Source organism: Bufo gargarizans, unplaced genomic scaffold (genome assembly GCF_014858855.1).
Source record: "Bufo gargarizans isolate SCDJY-AF-19 unplaced genomic scaffold, ASM1485885v1 original_scaffold_1019_pilon, whole genome shotgun sequence".
NCBI lineage: Eukaryota > Metazoa > Chordata > Amphibia > Anura > Bufonidae > Bufo > Bufo gargarizans.
The window spans coordinates 81,580-103,805 of record NW_025334202.1 but is presented as its reverse complement, the minus strand read 5'-3'; the positions used below and the strand labels follow the sequence as shown (position 1 = coordinate 103,805).

Here is a 22,226-nt window from a genome sequence, read left to right as displayed (position 1 = left end):
ATGTGTCTTCTCTCAGTGTATTCCCAGTGTATGTGTCTTCTCTCAGAGTATTCCCAGTGTATGTGTCTTCTCTCAGTGTATGTGTCTTCTCTCTGTGTATTCCCAGTGTATGTGTCTTCTCTCGGTGTATTCCCAGTGTATGTGTCTTCTCTCTGTGTATTCCCGGTGTATGTGTCTTCTCTCGGTGTATTCCCAGTGTATGTGTCTTCTCTCTGTGTATTCCCAGTGTATGTGTCTTCTCTCAGTGTATTCCCGGTGTATGTGTCTTGTCTCGGTGTATTCCTGGTGTATGTGTCTTCTCTCGGTGTATTCCCAGTGTATGTGTCTTCTCTCGGTGTATTCCCGGTGTATGTGTCTTCTCTTGGTGTATTCCCAGTGTATGTGTCTTCTCTCGGTGTATTCCCGGTGTATGTGTCTTCTCTCTGTGTATTCCCGGTGTATGTGTCTTCTCTCGGTGTATTCCCAGTGTATGTGTCTTCTCTCAGTGTATTCCCGGTGTATGTGTCTTGTCTTGGTGTATTCCCAGTGTATGTGTCTTCTCTCGGTGTATTCCCGGTGTATGTGTCTTCTCTCTGTGTATTCCCAGTGTATGTGTCTTCTCTCTGTGTATTCCCAGTGTATGTGTCTTCTCTCTGTGTATTCCCAGTGTATGTGTCTTCTCTCAGTGTATTCCCAGTGTATGTGTCTTCTCTCAGTGTATTCCCAGTGTATGTGTCTTCTCTCAGTGTATTCCCAGTGTATGTGTCTTCTCTCAGTGTATGTGTCTTCTCTCTGTGTATTCCCAGTGTATGTGTCTTCTCTCGGTGTATTCCCAGTGTATGTGTCTTCTCTCTGTGTATTCCCGGTGTATGTGTCTTCTCTCAGTGTATGTGTCTTCTCCCGGTGTATGTGTCTTCTCTCAGTGTATTCCCAGTGTATGTGTCTTCTCTCAGTGTATTCCCGGTGTATGTGTCTTCTCTCTGTGTATTCCCGGTGTATGTGTCTTCTCTCGGTGTATTCCCAGTGTATGTGTCTTTTTTCGGTGTATTCCCGGTGTATGTGTCTTTTTTCTGTGTATTCCCGGTGTATGTTTCTTCTCTCGGTGTATTCCCAGTGTATGTGTCTTCTCTCTGTGTTTTTCCAGTGTATGTGTCTTCTCTCGGTGTATTCCCAGTGTATGTGTCTTCTCTCAGTATATTCCTGGTGTATGTGTCTTCTCTTAATCTATTTCTGGTGTATGTGTCTTCACTCTGTGTATTCTCAGTGCATGTGTCTTCTCCCGGTGTATTCCCAGTGTATGTGTCTTTTTTCGGTGTATTCCCAGTGTATTTGTCTTCTCTCGGTGTATTCCCGGTGTATGTGTCTTCTTTGTGTGTATTCCCAGTGTATGTGTCTTCTCTCTGTGTATTCCCGGTGTATGTGTCTTCTCTCGGTGTATGTCTTCTCTCTGTGTATTTCTGGTGTATGTGTCTTCTTTCGGTGTATTCCCAGTGTATGTGTCTTCTCTCAGTGTATGTCTTCTCTCGGTGTATTCCCGGTGTATGTGTCTTCTCTCGGTGTATTCCCAGTGTATGTGTCTTCTCTTGGTGCATTCCCGGTGTATGTGTCTTCTCTCGGTGTATTCCCGGTGTATGTGTCTTCTTTCGGTGTATTCCCGGTGTATGTGTCTTCTCTCGGTGTATGTCTTCTCTCTGTGTATTCCCGGTGTATGTGTCTTCTTTTGGTGTATTCCCGGTGTATGTGTCTTCTCTCTGTGTATTCCCGGTGTACGTGTCTTCTTTCGGTGTATTCCCGGTGTATGTGTCTTCTCTCGGTGTATGTCTTCTCTCTGTGTATTCCCGGTGTATGTGTCTTCTTTCGGTGTATTCCCGGTGTATGTGTCTTCTCTCGGTGTATGTCTTCTCTCTGTGTATTCCCGGTGTATGTGTCTTCTCTTGGTGTATTCCCGGTGTATGTGTCTTCTCTTGGTGTATTCCCGGTGTATGTGTCTTCTTTTGGTGTATTCCCGGTGTATGTGTCTTCTCTCTGTGTATTCCCGGTGTATGTGTCTTCTTCGGTGTATTCCCGGTGTATGTGTCTTCTCTCGGTGTATGTCTTCTCTCTGTGTATTCCCGGTGTATGTGTCTTCTCTTGGTGTATTCCCGGTGTATGTGTCTTCTCTTGGTGTATTCCCGGTGAATGTGTCTTCTCTCGGTGTATTCCCGTTTTTATGTGTCTTCTCTCTGTGTATTCCCGTTGTATGTGTCTTCTCTTTGTGTATTCCCAGTGTATGTGTCTCGTATCGGCATGGTTAGTTATGTGTCTGTCTGTTGTTGGGATATTACCTTTGTTTCTGTCTTGCTGAAGGATGAAATCATTTGTTTGACAAATTCTATCAATATTTTAAAGTTGTTTTCTCCGACACTTCCAGAACCATCAATGACGAAAACAATCAGTCCGCACTCTGTGGAGAAGATCTGGTATCATCATGATAGATTAATACTAGTATAGTATAATACATCCCCAACATGGCAGGTCCCAGTTACTGTTTTCTATCCTTTTTAGGGGTAGTTGGTTCTGTGAACACTAACACAAGGTACCAATTCTGGACGAGCGGTTGTTACCTGGGGGAGGTTCGGATAGATTTCCCCGTACGTTCAGGTCCCCGTCTAGCTGGTAGCAGCGTCCATTGACATAGATGTTCTGTCCACATAGTCTCTGTAAGGTTGGTCCACACGCCTGGGAAACAGGTGAAGAATATTTTAACATTTTTCTATAACACATTTTATATTTATTTCATAAATCTCTGCATCATCACCACCATCATGCTAATTAAGGCCACAATCATCACCACCACCACCATTATCACAGCCACCATCATCATATCACAGCCACCATCATCACCACCACCATCATCACAGCCACCATCATCTTCATTATCATCACAGCCACCATCATCATCACCACCATCATCATCCCCACAGTCACCATCATCACCACCAACATCATCTTTATCACAGCCACCATCACCACCATCATCATAGCCACCATCATCTTCATCACAGCCAGCATCACACCATCATCATCACAATCACCATCACCACCATCATCATTACAGCCACCATCATCATCACAGCCACCACCACAACCATCATCATCATGATTCCTCACCATCACTACCATCATCATTATCCACCATCACTACAATCATCATCACCACAGCCACCATTATCATTACTCACCACCACTACCATCATTGTCATCACAGCCACCAGCATCATTGCCACAACCACCACCATCATCGTCATTACTCATCATCACCACCATCATCATTATCCACCATTACCACTATCTTCATCATTAGTGATTTAGACTTCATACTGTAAGGCTAATGGGCATAGACGGTGGAGGTCTTCCACATGGTGCCCACTGGAGCCGTGTTTGGCTGCCCAGTCTGCGACCACAGGCATTATACAGCCGGCTTCCCCAGATATAGACAGTGTGCAGGTGGTGTGACCCTGGTGTGTACAGCTGCCCCCCCCCCCCCCCCCCCCCCACAGTAACGTGAAGAATACACTAGACTTACCAGTAACTGACCATGATCTTCTGAAGCCACCAGTGAGAATCCAAGTGAAATGTTGATATCATCATCAGACTCTGCAACTCAAGCACATGGAGGACACTGAGTGAAGCCGACCACATATGACATCAATCTACATGGCGCTGTACTCTCCATCCTGATGAGAAAGCTGCCAAACATCTCACCATCTGAAAGATTTGCCATTAGAAATCCACAGTCCTTAAGCAAATATTCTAAGCCTACACGAACAGAGGAACTCATGTTCATTCATAGTCTGGTCCCAGTCTTCTGCTTGTTCATGTTCTTTCTTTCCATTGTCTGCGTATTCATGTGCTGTGTCCCACTCAGTGATGGTCTTGGGCCCCTGTATAGTTTTAGCACGCCTATCTAATGTATTTCTGTATAAAGCTGTGATTCCTCATAGCAGGCTGGTCGTGTCATTAGCTTTATTCGCCCCTAGGTAGTGCTGGCACCACATATATATATATATCCTAGGGTGAGCCAAGGCAGGGGAGAAGGAAGTGGATGAAGGTGAGGAGCAGCACCTGTCCAGGATGTAGCTGCCCTCTTAGCCCCTTGGCTCTGGCCAAGCTGAGGGAGCATGGAGAACAGAATGACAGCTACCTAGCACAGACCAAGGAGTCACTACTCGGATATAGAGTGAGTCTAGTGGAGATAGAAGCAGCCTTAGCTCATGGACTCCACAACAACCAGTGACCAGGAGAAGCCTAAAAGCGCCTGGACACAGCCGGACAACTATATGCATGGTTGTCTATTACCACATTCCTCTATGGACATTGTGGAGCAGAGTAAAGCATCCTGCACAAAGAATGGAGCAGAGGATTTTCCTGCCGTTAGAGGGACCGCCCTGGGGATTGCTAGATACAAGTGTAGTGTCCCACTAGGTAAATGTGGGCACTACACAAGGGTCATTTGGGCCACTTTGTTTCTGCTTCTAGTTTGCCACCAGGAGAAGAAGCTACCTCCTGAGAAACCTGAGGTTTCTATAACAGTGCAGAGCAGAAGTGTTTTCCAGCTGAACCAGAGAGCTGAAGGGCAGAAGGATATATTGAAAGCAAGGAGACATATACCTGAGGAAGTTTCCCTAACCAAGGATAAAGCCAGCAATAGGGCATACGGGCCTTGGGATAAAGACAGACAGGATTCTGAGGAAAAGTGCAGCCTGATCTGTAAGTGTTTAGCCCTCTGAGTATCTTGCAAGAACATTGTGCCTGCCAATTTGCATAAGCCTGCTTGTGATTGCTACTGACGTATGGAACTTTGCCAAAAGACTGTAAATAGTTAATTGTTCCAGTAAAAGAAAGCTTTGGTTCACCACAACATCGTGTTCCTCCATTATTACTACCATCTATCGGTGGGCCACCGTTACCGACGCTGGCGTCACAAATTTAAAGGGATCTTGCCACTGGCACATTAAAAACACCTGCAACATCCAGGGCACCTCACCTACCATCAGGCCTGGTCCCTATACACTGAGAGTGCCCCAGAGGACCCCTGTGCCAGCCTCTCCATCACTGCTGTACGTCTGCCCAGGGTATATAAAAGACTGTGAGTACTACAACCACCCTCGGTTAGTAACTACCCCTGTGACCTCACCATTCGCCTCACCCTGCAGGGCTGCGTACTGCACAAGTAAGAAGTTCCATTGTCTTCAACCATTGACTCCTCATCCTTTCTACCACCTTCCTCTGCACCTAACGGTAGTGGCGTCACGAGCACCAGGGACTCTGCCTCCACGGCTCCTAAAAACTCATTCCACAAAGGGCACCTCAACCACCACCGGCGGGAATCCCTGGACAACACAGTGTACCCCAAAGTAACTGGTGCTGTCCTTCCCTTCACTGCACGCCGGCCCAGGGAGCGCTGCTAACCGTGAGTAACACTACTACTACCCCCATCGGCCCACCGTAGCTCTCATATTGCCTTTGCGGCCTGGTCGCTGCACATGTTCTTTCTTTCCATTGTCTTCTGTTGTCCATTGCCTTTCTTTGCTTCTCTTTTTATTACCGTTTGCCTTCTCATTGCTTGTTCGTGGCCTGTGGTCACCACTCGTGGCTCTGAAGACTGGCCGCGCTGCTCATTTGCAGGCAGGTGAAGCTCAGAGTCCGGTTTTTCTTCCTTTCCTGAGATGCGGCACAAAAGGCCCCAGATGGATGGTCTGTGAGCCTGGAGCTACAATCTGGGGTAGAGTGAGGGGGCAGGTGGGGCATTTGCCCCAGGTACAGTCAGGAGGAGTGGGGCACGTGCTGTGGTTCCTGCCTCCCTATTCCCTCTACTGCTTTGCACAGGACTCTTCTCCACATTCTGTAGGAGAGGTGAGTACAGCATGTGCATGCAATGGGTGTCCCCACCACGAGCAGTGAGTCTGCTGGGAGTAGTTTATGGTGTATGTGGCCCCCCAGTGGTGGTGATGTGTATTGCGGCCTGTTCTGTCTTGAGCTGACATGCTGGCCTAGGTTCTGGTCTCTGGATCATGGTTGTCCAACATGCAGGTAGATGAGGGTCCACCAGGTGGTAATCACAAGGGGCATCTAGGAGAGGACACCAGCAGTACTGGAGATGTGAGGGCAGAGATAACCCTGCTACATGGGGGACATCACACTCAGGATCAGAACATATCCCGTACGAGCTATGGTATCCTCACTGGACAGCCTGACACAGAAGCCATAGGACACTGCTCGGCCATCGATCCCTGGAGGTTCTGATGTAAGATCCTCCTGGTCCTATCTCCTCCACGTGGAGAAAACATGCTCCATGAGACGTCGCACGGGGCCCCTAGGAAATTCACGACTACAAACGGCCCCTTGATGTAGCCATCGGGCAGATGAGGACCCTACTAGGACAGACAGTCCCTCCAGAAGTCCCTTTGGCCCGTACAGGGAAAAACTCCGCAGACTTTACAGTCTGACCACGTCCGGCCGCCCCGGATCTCGCGTTCTATGTATTAAGTGACAGGCGTGCTTCTATACGAGAATGTCTGGGAGGACATATGGTCAGAGGACTCAGGCAGGTGCTATGTATATGTGTGTGGTATGGCGGTACTATGTATATGTGTGGTATAGCGGTACTATGTATATGTGTGGTATAGCGGTACTATGTATATGTGTGTGGTATAGCGGTACTATGTATATGTGTGTGGTATAGCGGTACTATGTATATGTGTGGTATAGCGGTACTATGTATATGTGTGTGGTATGGCGGTACTATGTATATGTGTGTGGTATGGCGGTATTATGTATATCTGTGTTGTATGGTGGTACTATGTATATGTGTGTGGTATGGCGGTACTATGTATATGTGTGTGGTATGGCGGTACTATGTATATGTGTGTGGTATGGTGGTACTATGTATATGTGTGTGGTATGGTGGTACTATGTATATGTGTGTGGTATGGCGGTACTATGTATATGTGTGGTATAGCGGTACTATGTATATGTGTGTGGTATGGTGGTACTATGTATATGTGTGTGGTATGGCGGTATTATGTATATGTGTGTGGTATAGCGGTACTATGTATATGTATGTGGTATGGCGGTACTATGCATATGTGTGTTGTATAGCGGTACTATGTATGTGCTATGGCAGTATTATGTATATCTGTGTTGTATGGCGGTACTATGTATATGTGTGTGGTATGGCGGTATTATGTATATGGTATGGCGGTATTATATATATGTGTGTGGTATGGCGGTATTATGAATATCTGTGTTGTATGGCGGTACTATGTATATACAGTACAGACCAAAAGTTTGGACGCACCTTCTCATTCAAAGAGTTTTCCTTATTCTCATGACTATGACAATTGTAGATTCACACTGAAGGCATCAAAACTATGAATTATCACATGTGGAATTATATACATAACAAACAAGTGTGAGACAACTGAAAATCTGTCCTATTCTAGGTTCTTCACAGTAGCCACCTTTTGCTTTGATTACTGCTTTGCACACTCTTGGCATTCTCTTGATGAGCTTCAAGAGGTAGTCACCTGAAATGGTCTTCACTTCACAGGTGTGCCCTGTCAGGTGTAATAAGTGGGATTTCTTGCCTTATAAATGGGGTTGGGACCATCAGTTGCGTTGTGGAGAAGTCAGGTGGATACACAGCTGATAGTCCTACTGAATAGACTGTTAGAATTTGTATTATGGCAAGAAAAAAGCAGCTAAGTAAAGAAAAACGAGTGGCCATCATTACTTTAAGGAATGAAGGTCAGTCAGTCCGAGAAATTGGGGAACTTTGAAAGTGTCCCCAAGTGCAGTCACAAAAACCATCAAGCGCTACAAAGAAACTGCCTCACATGCGGACCGCCCCAGGAAAGGAAGACCAAGAGTCACCTCTGCTGCGGAGGAGAAGTTCATCCGAGTCACCAGCCTCAGAAATCGCAGGTTAACAGCAGCTCAGAATAGAGACCAGGTCAATGCCACCCAGAGTTCTAGCAGCAGACACATCTCTAGAACAACTGTTAAGAGGAGACAGTGTGAATCAGGCCTTCATGGTAGAAGATCTGCTAGGAAACCACTGCTAAGGACGGGCAACAAGCAGAAGAGACTTGTTTGGGCTAAAGAACACAAGGAATGGACATTAGACCAGTGGAAATCTGTGCTTTGGTCTGATGAGTCCAAATCTGAGATCTTTGGTTCCAACCACCATGTCTTTGTGCGACGCAGAAAAGGTAAACGGATGGACTCTACATGCCTGGTTCCCACCGTGAAGCATGGAGGAGGAGGTGCGATGGTGTGGGGGGGCTTTGCTGGTGACACTGTTGGGTATTTATTCAGAATTGAAGGCATACTGAACCAGCATGGCTACCACAGCATCTTGCAGCGGCATGCTATTCCATCCGGTTTGCGTTTAGTTGGACCAGCATCTATTTTTCAACAGGTCAATGACCCCAAACACACCTCCAGGCTGTGTAAGGGCTATTTGACCATGAAGGAGAGTGATGGGGTGCTGCGCCAGATGACCTGGCCTCCACAGTCACCGGACCTGAACCCAATCGAGATGGTTTGGGGTGAGCTGGACCGCAGAGCGAAGGCAAAAGGGCCAACAAGTGCTAAGCATCTCTGGGAACTCCTTCAAGACTGTTGGAAGACCATTTCAGGTGACTACCTCTTGGAGATCATCAAGAGAATGCCAAGAGTGTGCAAAGCAGTAATCAAAGCAAAAGGCGGCTACTGTGAAGAACCTAGAATATGACATATTTTCAGTTGTTTCACACTTGTTTGTATATAATTCCACATGTGATAATTCATAGTTTTGATGCCTTCAGTGTGAATCTACAATTTCCATAGTCATGTCTGTACTGTATATGTGTGTGGTATAGCGCCACTATGTATGTGTATGGTATAGTGGTACTATGTGTGGTTGTGATATAGCAGCACTACGTAGGTATCATTGTACAGATGTAGCAGAGTGAACAGTGGCACATCTAGTTAATGCGTTGTGACTGTTAGCTCTGCTACATCTGTAACTATCCTGACACCTTGCGTCCGCCGTTCTGACAGCTCTACATAGATACGGTATTTACACTTTATCTGAATCCCGCACTCTGGTGCTTCTTACCGGTGACGGCGATCGGCGTGCAGCTGGAGGTGCGGGGACTGCAGCTGTATATCTGGCCGGTTTTATTTGTCACCTCTGCATAGCGGGGGGCGCTGACGATCACCCTGTAATGAGACATTGAGGTCATGGAGGAGCTGTAAATAATGTGCTCGCAGCATCCACGCCGCCGCACACCTCATCCTGCTCTGCATTCTGGGATCGTTCAGACACTGAACAAGCAGGTGGTGCTCTGGATGTCGCTGCAGCACATGATGGCACTCATCATCAGTACGGGGAGGAAGGGGTTAACAGTCAGTGGGCGTCAGATGAATGGCGGCGGAGGTCACATCAAAGCTCAGACGTGTCCTGTGCTGTCCTCTCATATTCTCACCTTTCTTCCATCTGTACGACCTGGTGTCCAAAGCTGCGGTCACGGTTCTGGAAGATGACTGGCTGCTCGGTGTCCAGGAAAGAGGCGCTGGTCGAGGACAGGACTGCAAGGAGAAAGAGGTTCTTCATTAAGAACACGTGCAGAACCCCAGACCCGGGAATCTGCAGATGTTTATTTTGTACTGGTGTTAGGCCCTTCATTCCAGCAGGAGAAGTGTGGTCGGCAAAGGTTCCTGCCTTCTCGGTAGGAATGGGCTGGATCTGTTTCCTACCAGGAGTGAAAATGCGAGTCCAGACAGAGTGGGAGGAAGGAAGTACATGTCAGAGCTCCTACTCCAAGGGGCCGCGTTCACTTCTCCTGTGAGATCTTTAGTCCAGGAAGATTACCAGAGTCAAGCTACAACTTTCCCATAACATCAGCAGAGTGACCAGTCAGAGTCAGCTTCACAGACCCTGCTGCTGGTGAGGGACTATGTCTCAGACAGCCATCACCTATATTTCTTCTAGGTAATACAGGAGGGATAAATAAGTTATTCTAATTGCATTGAACTCTGTGGGACTGGGAGTGGGGGTGGATTGTGAACAGGGACTGGAAATGGGGGTGGACTTGGGAGAGGAAGTGGAGGTGGACTGGGGGGAACAATAGGAAGTGTAGGTGGACTGGGGAGACGAATGTGAAGTGGAGGTGCACTGGGGGGGAATGGGAAGTAGAGATGGACTGGGTAGAGGGATGGGAAGTGAAGGTGGATTGGGGAGAGGGACAAGAATTAAGGGTGGACTGGGAAGAGGAATAGTAAGTGTAGGTTGACTGGGTGGAGGAACAGGAAGTGGGAGTGGACTGGGGAGAGCAATAGGAAGTAAATCTGGACTGGGGAGAGCAATGGGAAGTAGAACTGTACTGGGGGGAGGAATGGGAAATAAAGGTTTCTCTGCACTACACTTCCACTTATTATTCCTCTCCCCAGTACACTTTTACTTCCCATTCCTGTCCCCAGTCCACCTTTACTTTCAATCCCTCTCCCCAGTCCACCTTCAGTTTCCATTGCTCTCCCCAGTCCACCTCTACTTCTCATTCCTCTGTCCAGTCCACCTTTACTTCCCATTTATCTCCCCAGTTCACCTTTACTTCCCATTTCTCTCCCCAGTCCATCTTTACTTTCCATTCCTTCCCCAGTCCACCTCTACATACCATTCCTCTCCCCAGTCTACCTAAAATTCCCAATGCTCTTCCCATTTCACCTTCCAATTGCTCTCACCAGTCCACCTCCACTTTCTGTTCCTCCTCCCAGTCCACCTCTACTTTCCGTTTCCCCCCCCAGTCCACCTCCACTTCTCATTTCTCTCCCAGTTCACCTCCACTTCTCATTTCTGTCCCAGTCCACCTCCACTTCTCATTCCTCTCCCCAGTCCACCTCCACTTCCTGTTCCTCCCCCCAGTCCACCTCTAATTCCCATCCATTTCTTCAGTCCACCTTCACTTCCAGTTTCTCCGCACTCCATCTCCACTTCCAATCCTTCTCCCCAGTCCACCTCCACGTCCAGTCCCTCTTCCAAATCCATCTCCACTTCCCATCCCTCTCCCCAGTCTACCTCCACTTCCCATTCCTCTCCCCAGTCCACCTTTGCATCCCACTCCTCCCCCAGTCCACCTTCCCTTCCCATTGCTCTCTCTAGTCCATTTCCACAGGTTGGGGAGAAGACGTGGAGGTAGACTGGGGAGACGTTCTGGAAGTGATGATAGGGTGCCGAGAAACTGGAAGTGAAGGTGGGCTGGAGAGAGGGATGGGAAGTATACATGGCCTGGGGGGAGGAACAGGAAATGGAGGTGGACAGGGGAAAGCAATGGGAAGTGGAGGTGCACTGGGGAGAGGAGTGGAAAGTAAAGGTTAACTGGGAAGAGGAATGAAAAATAGAGGTGGACTGGGGAGATGAATGGGAAGTAGAGGTGGACTGGGAGGAGGAACGGGAATTAAAAATGGACCGGGGAGAGGGATGGGAAGATGTGGCTTTTCTAGAAAGAATGGAAGTGGGGTGGATTGGGGAGAGGGACTGGAAGTGGAGGTGGACTAGGGAGACAGACTGGAAGTGGACTGTGGAGAAATTGCAAGTGAAGCTGAACTGGAAAGGGGGACGTGATCTAGAGGTGGAGTGGGGGGAAGGAACAGGAAGTGGAGGTAGACTGGGGAGGGGAACAGGAAGTGTAGGTGAATTGGGGAGAGGAACAGGAAGTGGAGGTGGACTGCGGGTAGGAACTGGAAGTAGAGGTGGACTGGGGGAAGAACAGAAGGTGGAGGTGGACAGGGGAGAGCACTGGAAAGTGAAGGTGGACTGGGGAGAAGAATAGGAAGTAGAGGTGGACTGAGGGAGGAATTGGAAGTAAAGGTGGCCCGTGGAGAGGAATGGGCAGTAGAGGTGGACTGGGGAGGGGAATGGGAAGTTGAGGTGGACTGGGGAGAGGAATGGGAAGTGGGGATGGATTGGGTAGAAGGACTAGAAGTGGAGGTGGATTGGGGAGAGTGACTGGAAGTGGAGGTGGACTGCAGAGAAACTGGATGTGAAGGTGGACTTGAGAGAGGAATGGGATATGGGGATGGACTGGGAAGAAGAACTGGAAGTGGAGGCGAACTGGGAAAAGGAACTTGAAGCGGAGGGACTGGAATTGTAGGGGGAAACTGGGAGGGAATGAAAGCGAGGGGAACTAGGGAGAGAGACAGGAGATGAAGGGGGGTGGACAGAGATGCAGGAATTGGAGCTGGACTGGGGCGAGGAACGCAAAGTCGTGGGGGGGGGGGGGCACTGAAGAAATGGAATGGGAAGAGGGAATGGAAGTGGACTGGGGAGAGGGAAGTGAAGTGGGGGGAATTGGGAAGTGGGGTGGGCAGTGTGGGTGGATTGGGGAGAGGGGCCAGAAGTGGCCCCTTCTGAGACATGCACACAGCAGGAGTCTTGAGGGTCTGGCGCCGAACAGTTGGTGGGCTCTTGATAACTTTGGGCAGATCTGATTACTGATGCTCAGGAAGTAGAGGAGCAGATCAGGGTATATTTACAGCATCTTCTCCCCACTGCAGGATGAGCAGAGGCTTTATCTTCTCTGTACACCCTGGAGGACGGCGTTCCCGGCATGAGGAAGCAGAGGAACCTTCCTCTTTGTAATGACTGGAGGTAGGTGCTGTCACTGAGACAGGAAGCCAGTAATGGGCTCTGACCAGTGGTGGTGTCTGCAGCTTCCTGATGGCTCAAACGAGAAGAAGCTCTGAACGAAGTAACAAACAGTTCACATATAACACCGCCATACAGTGCACACACACAATAGAGCCACGTAATGTACTCATAACACTGCCATACAGTGCACACACACAATAGAGCCACGTAATGTACTCATAACACTGCCATACAGTGCACACACACAATAGAGCCACGTAATGTACTCATAACACTGCCATACAGTGCACACACACAATAGAGCCACGTAATGTACTCATAACACTGCCATACAGTGCACACACACAATAGAGCCACGTAATGTACTCATAACACTGCCATACAGTGCACACACACAATAGAGCCACGTAATGTACTCATAACACTGCCATACAGTGCACACACACAATAGAGCCACGTAATGTACTCATAACACTGCCATACAGTGCACACACACAATAGAGCCACGTAATGTACTCATAACACTGCCATACAGTGCACACACACAATAGAGCCACGTAATGTACTCATAACACTGCCATACAGTGCACACACACAATAGAGCCACGCAATGTACTCATAACACTGCCATACAGTGCACACACACACAATAGAGCCACGTAATGTACTCATAACACTGCCATACAGTGCACACACACAATAGAGCCACGTAATGTACTCATAACACTGCCATACAGTGCACACACACAATAGAGCCACGTAATGTACTCATAACACTGCCATACAGTGCACACACACAATAGAGCCACGTAATGTACTCATAACACTGCCATACAGTGCACACACACAATAGAGCCACGTAATGTACTCATAACACTGCCATACAGTGCACACACACAATAGAGCCACGTAATGTACTCATAACACTGCCATACAGTGCACACACACAATAGAGCCAAGTAATGTACTCATAGCACTGCCATACAGTGCACACACACAATAGAGCCACGTAATGTACTCATAACACTGCCATACAGTGCACACACACAATAGAGCCATGTAATGTACTCATAACACTGCCATACAGTGCACACACACAATAGAGCCATGTAATGTACTCATAACACCGCCATACAGTGCACACACACAATAGAGCCACGTAATGTACTCATAGCACTGCCATACAGTGCACACACACAATAGAGCCACGTAATGTACTCATAACACTGCCATACAGTGCACACACACAATAGAGCCACGTAATGTACTCATAACACTGCCATACAGTGCACACACACAATAGAGCCACGTAATGTACTCATAACACTGCCATACAGTGCACACACACAATAGAGCCACGTAATGTACTCATAACACTGCCATACAGTGCACACACACACAATAGAGCCACGTAATGTACTCATAACACTGCCATACAGTGCACACACACAATAGAGCCACGTAATGTACTCATAACACCGCCATACAGTGCACACACACAATAGAGCCACGTAATGTACTCATAACACTGCCATACAGTGCACACACACACAATAGAGCCACGTAATGTACTCATAACACTGCCATACAGTGCACACACACAATAGAGCCACGTAATGTACTCATAACACCGCCATACAGTGCACACACACAATAGAGCCACGTAATGTACTCATAACACCGCCATACAGTACACACACACAATAGAGCCACGTAATGTACTCATAACACTGCCATACAGTGCACACACACAATAGAGCCACGTAATGTACTCATAACACTGCCATACAGTGCACACACACAATAGAGCCACGTAATGTACTCATAACACTGCCATACAGTGCACACACACAATAGAGCCACGTAATGTACTCATAACACTGCCATACAGTGCACACACACAATAGAGCCACGTAATGTACTCATAACACTGCCATACAGTGCACACACACAATAGAGCCACGTAATGTGCTCATAACACTGCCATACAGTGCACACACACAATAGAGCCACGTAATGTACTCATAACACTGCCATACAGTGCACACACACACAATAGAGCCACGTAATGTACTCATAACACTGCCATACAGTGCACACACACAATAGAGCCACGTAATGTACTCATAACACTGCCATACAGTGCACACACACAATAGAGCCAAGTAATGTACTCATAGCACTGCCATACAGTGCACACACACAATAGAGCCACGCAATGTACTCATAACACTGCCATACAGTGCACACACACAATAGAGCCAAGTAATGTACTCATAGCACCGCCATACAGTGCACACACACAATAGAGCCAAGTAATGTACTCATAACACTGCCATACAGTGCACACACACAATAGAGCCACGTAATGTACTCATAACACTGCCATACAGTGCACACACACAATAGAGCCAAGTAATGTACTCATAGCACTGCCATACAGTGCACACACACAATAGAGCCACGCAATGTACTCATAACACTGCCATACAGTGCACACACACACAATAGAGCCACGTAATGTACTCATAACACTGCCATACAGTGCACACACACAATAGAGCCATGTAATATACTCATAACACTGCCATACAGTGCACACACACAATAGAGCCACGTAATGTACTCATAACACTGCCATACAGTGCACACACACAATAGAGCCACGTAATGTACTCAAAACACTGCCATACAGTACACACACACAATAGAGCCACGTAATGTACTCATAACACCGCCATACAGTGCACACACACACAATAGAGCCACGTAATGTACTCATAACACCGCCATACAGTGCACACACACAATAGAGCCACGTAATGTACTCATAACACTGCCATACAGTGCACACACACACAATAGAGCCACGTAATGTACTCATAACACTGCCATACAGTGCACACACACAATAGAGCCACGTAATGTACTCATAACACTGCCATACAGTACACACACACAATAGAGCCACGTAATGTACTCATAACACCGCCATACAGTGCACACACACACAATAGAGCCACGTAATGTACTCATAACACTGCCATACAGTGCACACACACAATAGAGCCACGTAATGTACTCATAACACTGCCATACAGTACACACACACAATAGAGCCACGTAATGTACTCATAACACTGCCATACAGTGCACACACACAATAGAGCCACGTAATGTACTCATAACACTGCCATACAGTGCACACACACAATAGAGCCACGTAATGTACTCATAACACTGCCATACAGTGCACACACACAATAGAGCCACGTAATGTACTCATAACACTGCCATACAGTGCACACACACAATAGAGCCACGTAATGTACTCATAACACTGCCATACAGTGCACACACACAATAGAGCCACGCAATGTACTCATAACACCGCCATACAGTGCACACACACAATAGAGCCACGTAATGTACTCATAACACTGCCATACAGTGCACACACACAATAGAGCCACGTAATGTACTCATAACACCGCCATACAGTGCACACACAAAACAGGCATGCAGTGCACACACAAAACCGTCATACAGTGCACACACAACACTGCCATACAGTGCACACACACAATAGAGCCACGTAATGTACTCATAACACCGCCATACAGTGCACACACAAAACAGGCATGCAGTGCACACAAAAAAACCGTCATACAGTGCACACACAACACTGCCATGCAGTGCACACCCAAAACAGCCATGCAGTGCACACCCAAAACAGCCATGCAGTGCACACCCAAAACAGCCATGCAGTGCACACCCAAAACAGCCATGCAGTGCACACCCAAAATAGCCATGCAGTGCACACACAAAACTTCCATACGGTGGACACATAATAGAGCCATGCAGTGCACACACACAATAGAGCCACGTAATGTACTCACAACACCGCCATACAGTGCACACACAAAACAGCCATGCAGTGCACACACAAAACCGTCATACAGTGCACACACAACACTGCCATGCACTGCACACCCAAAAAGCCATGCAGTGCACACCCAAAACAGCCATGCAGTGCACACCCAAAATAGCCATGCAGTGCACACCCAAAACAGCCATGCAGTGCACACACAAAATAGCCATGCAGTGCACACACAAAATAGCCATGCAGTGCACACCCAAAATAGCCATGCAGTGCACACACAAAATAGCCATGCAGTGCACACACAAAACTTCCATACGGTGGACACATGATAGAGCCATGCAGTGCACACACAGAATAGAGCCACGTAATGTACTCATAACACTGCCATACAGTGCACACACAAAACAACTATACAGTGCACACACAAAAGAGCCATCTAGTGCACACACAATATTGCCATACGGTGCACACACAAAAGAGCCATGTAGTGCATACACAATACTGCCATAGAGTGTACGCACAACACCGCCATACAGTGCAATCGCAACACTGCCATACTCTGCACACACAATAGCGCCATATGGTGAACACAGAACACTGCCATATGGAGCACTAACAATACTGTCATACAGTGCACACTCAGAGTCATGTCATGTAAAACAGCCACATGGTGTATAACAATTAGTTACGCGTAAACAACAAAGCCACTGACTACAACTCCCCATACACTGACCCTTACTCCTCAGACACTGACCCTTACTCCTCAGACACTGACCCTTACTCCTCAGACACTGACCCTTACTCCTCATACACTGACCCTTACTCCTCATACACTGACCCTTACTCCTCATACACTGACCCTTACTCATTATACACTGACCTGTACTCCTCATACACTGACCCTTACTACACTGACCCTTACTCCCCATACACTGACCCTTACTCCTATACACTGACCCTTACTCCTCATACACACACCACTGAACATAACGCTTTATACACAAACCCATACTCCTCGTACAGTGACCCTTACTCGTCATACACTGTCCCTTACTCCTCATACATTGACCCTTACTCCTCATACACTGACCTTTACTCCCCATATACTAACCTATACTCCTCATACACTGTCCCTTACTCCTCATACACTTACCCTTACTCCCCATACACTGACCCTTACTCCCTGTACACTGACCCATGCTCCTCATACACTGTCCCTTACTCCCCATACACTGACGTTTACTCCTCATACACACACCACTAAGTATAACGCTTTATACACAGACCCATACTCCTCATAGACTGACCCTTACTCCTCATACAAGACATAAACTCTTCATACACACCACTCAGTTTTAACACTTTATACACAGACCCATACTTCTCGTACACTCACCCTTACTCTTCATACATTGACCCTTACTCCTCGTACAGTGATCCATACTCCTCATACACACACCACTGAGTATAACACTTTATACACAGACCCATACTCCTTGTACACTGACCCTTACTCCTCATGCACTGACCCTTACTCTTCATAGACTGACCCTTACTCCTCATACACTGACCGTTACTTCTCATACACTGACCCTTACTCTCCATACACTGACCCTTACTCTCCATACACTGACCCTTTCTCCTCATATACTTACCCTTACTCCCCATACACTGACCTTTACTCCTAGTACACTGACCCTTACTCCTCATACACCAACCCTTACTCCCTATACACAGACCCTCACTCTTCATACACTGGCTCGTACTCTCTATAAACAGACCCTTACTCCCCATATTCTGACCCTTACTCCTCATACACAGACCCTTACTCTTCATAAACTGGCTCTTATTCCCCATACAATGACCCTTACTCCTCATACGTTGACCCTTACTCCCCATACATTGAACCTTATTTCCCATACACTGACCCTTACTCCTCATACACTGACCCTTACTCCTAATACACAGACCCTTACTCCTCATACACTGACCCTTACTCCCATACACTGACCCTTACTCCTTATACACACCACTGAAGATAATGCTTTATATACCGACCATATACACTGAATCATACTCCTCGTACAGTGACCCTTACTCATACACTGACTCTAACTCCTCATACACTTACCTTTACTCCTCATACACTGACCTTTACTCATCATACACTGACCCATACTCCTCATACCTTGACCCTTACTCATTATACACTGATCTGTACTCCTCATACACAGACTCTTACTCCCCAGACACAGACCCTTACTGCTCATACACTGACCCTTAATCCCAATACACTGACCCTTACTCCCCATACACTGCCCATTGCTCCTCAAGAGTAGGGTGGTAGATGGAGATGAGGGAGGAGATGTATGGAGGTGCAGCACTAGGGAGAGCAGGAGTAGGGTGGTAGATGGAGATGAGGGAGGAGATGTATGGAGGTGCAGCACTGTGGAGAGCACTAGTAGGGTGGTAGATGGAGATAAGGGAGGAGATGTATGGAGGTGGAGAGCAGGAGTAGGGTGGTAGATGGAGATAAGGGAGGAGATGTATGGAGGTGCAGCACTGTGAAGAGCAGGAGTAGGGTGGTAGATGGAGATAAGAGAGGAGATGTATGGAGGAGCGGCACTGTGAAGAGCAGGAGTAGGGTGGTAGATGGAGATAAGGGAGGAGATGTATGGAGGTGCAGCACTGTGAAGAGCAGGAGTAGGGTGGTAGATGGAGATAAGAGAGGAGATGTATGGAGGAGCAGCACTGTGAAGAGCAGGAGTAGGGTGGTAGATGGAGATAAGGGAGGAGATGTATGGAGGTGCAGCACTGTGGAGAGCAGGAGTAGGGTGGTAGATGGAAATAAGAGAGGAGATGTATGGAGGAGCAGCACTGTGGAGAGCTTTGTGGGTGAGGGTGAGAAGTTTGAACTGTATTCTCTGGTGGATGGGCGACCAGTGAAGAGACTGGCACAGACTAGTAGCACCAGTGTAGCGGTTGGATGGATAGAAGAGCCTGGCTGCAGCATTTAGGACAGACTGAAGGGGGGAGAGTTTAGTGAGAGGGAGCGTTTTTGCCGTTTCCACCGTAAGAAAAGGGTGGATTCTGGAGATATTCTTGAGGTGCAGACGACAAGTGATTGAATATGGGGAACAGAGGAAAGATCAGAGTCAAATGTGGCATGTTGCACAGGAGTTATGATAGTGCTGCAGACCGAAATTGAAATATCAAGTTTAGGTGGTGATTTAGTAGATGGGGGAAAGACAAGAAGTTCAGGTTTCAAGAGGATCAGTTTTAGATACAGAGAGGACATGATGTTAGAGACGACTGCCAGACAATTACTGGTGTTTCGGAGTAAAGCAGGGGTGATGTCAGGGGATGAAGTGTATAGTTGGGTGTCGTCAGCGTAGAGATGGCATCGAAAGCCAAATCTAATGATAGTCTGTCCGATGGGGGCTGTATAGAGGGAGAAGAGTAGAGGACCTAGTACTGAGCCCTGAGGAACGCTGACATCAAGAGGAAGAGGAGAAGAAGAGCCAGTGAATGATAGACTAAAGGATCGGCCAGAGAGATAGGAAGAGAACCAAGAGAGCAGTGTCCTTAAGGCCAATAGAGTGGAGCATGGTGAGGAGGAGTTTATGGTCTACAGTATCAAAAGCTGCAGAGAGATCAAGCAGAATCAGTAGAGAATAGTCACCATTTCTTTTTGCTGTTAGAAGATCGTTAGACACTTTAGTAAGGGCAGTTTCTGTAGAGTGAAGAGAGCGAAGGCAGATTGTAAGGGGTCAAGAAGAGAGTTTGCAGAGAGATAGCTTCTTAAGCGAGAGTAGACAAGACGTTCAAGGAGCTTAGAGATGAAGGGGAGGTTAGAAACAGGTCTGTAGTTAGCAGCACAGGTCGGGTCAAGAGATGGTTTCTTTAGTAGTGGGGTTATAATAGAGTGTTTGAAGAGGGAAAGATACCAGAAGAGATAGAGGTTAAAATTGTAGTTAGGTGAGTGATGACAGCCGTGGAGAGAGACTGGAGGTGTGATGGAATAGGATCACTGCTACATGTCGTGGGTCGAGAAGAAGAGAGAAGCCTGGAGACTTCTTCCTCTGTTATAGGGTCAAAAGAGGAGAGGGAGCATGTGGAGGAATTGAAGGGAGGAGGATTGAAATTATTTGGGGACTGGGAGAAGTGGCCATGCCATCAGCGCAGAGGTCAGTGATGGGTTCTCGAACTTTAGGGCTTAGAAGAGAATGAAATGTGTCAAAAAGTCATCTTGGGTTATTTGAGAGTAAGGAGATGAGAGAGGTGAAGTACTTTTGTTTGGCAATGTTGAGAACTGTATGCCTACTCCTCCACCGTGCCTGTCATCAGGTCTGGGGGTATGGGAGAAGTGAAGTCCACCATAGGATAGGGCAGCAGGGGAAGCAGTGTCAGAGGGTTGAAGCCAGGTTTCTGTAAGGGCTAGCAAGTTCAGAGAATGTGAGAGGAAGAAATCATGGATTGTGGGGAGTTTATTACGGACCGACCGTGCGTTCCAGAGTGCGCAGTTAAGAGAGACTGGAGAGGACGTGCTGTGAACATTAATAAGGTTTTTGGAGTTTCTGTGTGTGGCAGAGGAGAAGTTATCAACAGAGGGAGGGCCAGAGTTTGGTGAAATATCCCCTGCAACTAGTAGCAGGAGAACAGAAAGAGACAGCAAGTGGGTGAGAGATTTGTATTGGTGTTTGTTATGCTGCACCGTGGAGGGAGATGGGTCAGTGTAATGTATGAGGGTGTAAAGTGTATGGGAACTGAACAAGGGTGAGGGAAGGACGAATAGACTGATGCGGAGAGAAGGGACAGAGGGGGACGGTGTGGATGAATGTGAAGGTAGACCGCCATAGTGATGAGAAGAGCAGCCATACATACAATCATCAGCGATTTCTACATAATACGTATGAATGATTGTACCGCACAGGATGGGGAGCGGTCAGTATATAACAAGACGACTGTCTGAACGATGTCCTATCTGTAGACCATAACCGGCAGAATACCCTGCATTGTATCTCTGCCCGCCTCTGCACACATTATCACATTGTCCTGACCCATGAGAATCACTCACCCAGACCCAGGAGGAACCAGCGCAGAGGAGCCGCCATGTCCGCCGCTGCAGCGTCCAGCACAACCATATAGACGACTGCCGCCCCCTCCCAGACTGATCGCTGCCGGCAGGACGGTGACTTCCTCAAAGCAGGTCCCAGCCCAGAGGAGAAGCAGAAGTGGCCACCATCAGAAGCAGCTCACAAGGTGTGCACACGCTGAGCCCGAAATCTCCACAAAACCACCGCAGTGACAACCCTGCTGGGAGGCGCCTTCACATCTGTGGCCTCTCATAAGACCCCCGTCCTGAAATACACTGTGCTGCTGGGAGGCGCCTTCACATCTGTGGCCTCTCATAAGACCAGTGCACCCCTGTCCTGAAATACACTGTGCTGCTGGGAGGCGACTTCACATCTGTGGCCTCTCATAAGACCAGTGCACCCCTGTTCTGAAATACACTGTGCTGCTGGGAGGCGCCTTAACATCTGTGGCCTCTCATAAGACCAGTGCACCCCTGTCCTGAAATACACTGTGCTGCTAGGAGGCGCCTTCACATCTGTGGCCTCTCATAAGACCAGTTCACCCCTGTCCTGAAATACACTGTGCTGCTGGGAATCGCCTTCACATCTGTGGCCT

The 22,226-nt window shown here is 47.8% G+C and overlaps 1 protein-coding gene across 1 annotated transcript; it reads right to left on the bottom strand.

The window, feature by feature from the left end:
* Positions 1-2,303: 2,303 nt before the first annotated feature.
* Positions 2,304-21,809, bottom strand: LOC122922887 (integrin alpha-D-like; the record flags this gene model as incomplete). The annotated part of the gene is made up of 6 exons (XM_044273641.1): positions 21,613-21,809; positions 9,492-9,594; positions 9,122-9,225; positions 3,545-3,615; positions 2,583-2,697; positions 2,304-2,422 (listed from the first exon to the last, which is right to left on the bottom strand). Coding segments are annotated over exons 1-6 (579 nt in total), but the record flags the coding sequence as incomplete, so codon positions are not given.
* Between the last annotated feature and the right edge of the window lie 417 nt (positions 21,810-22,226).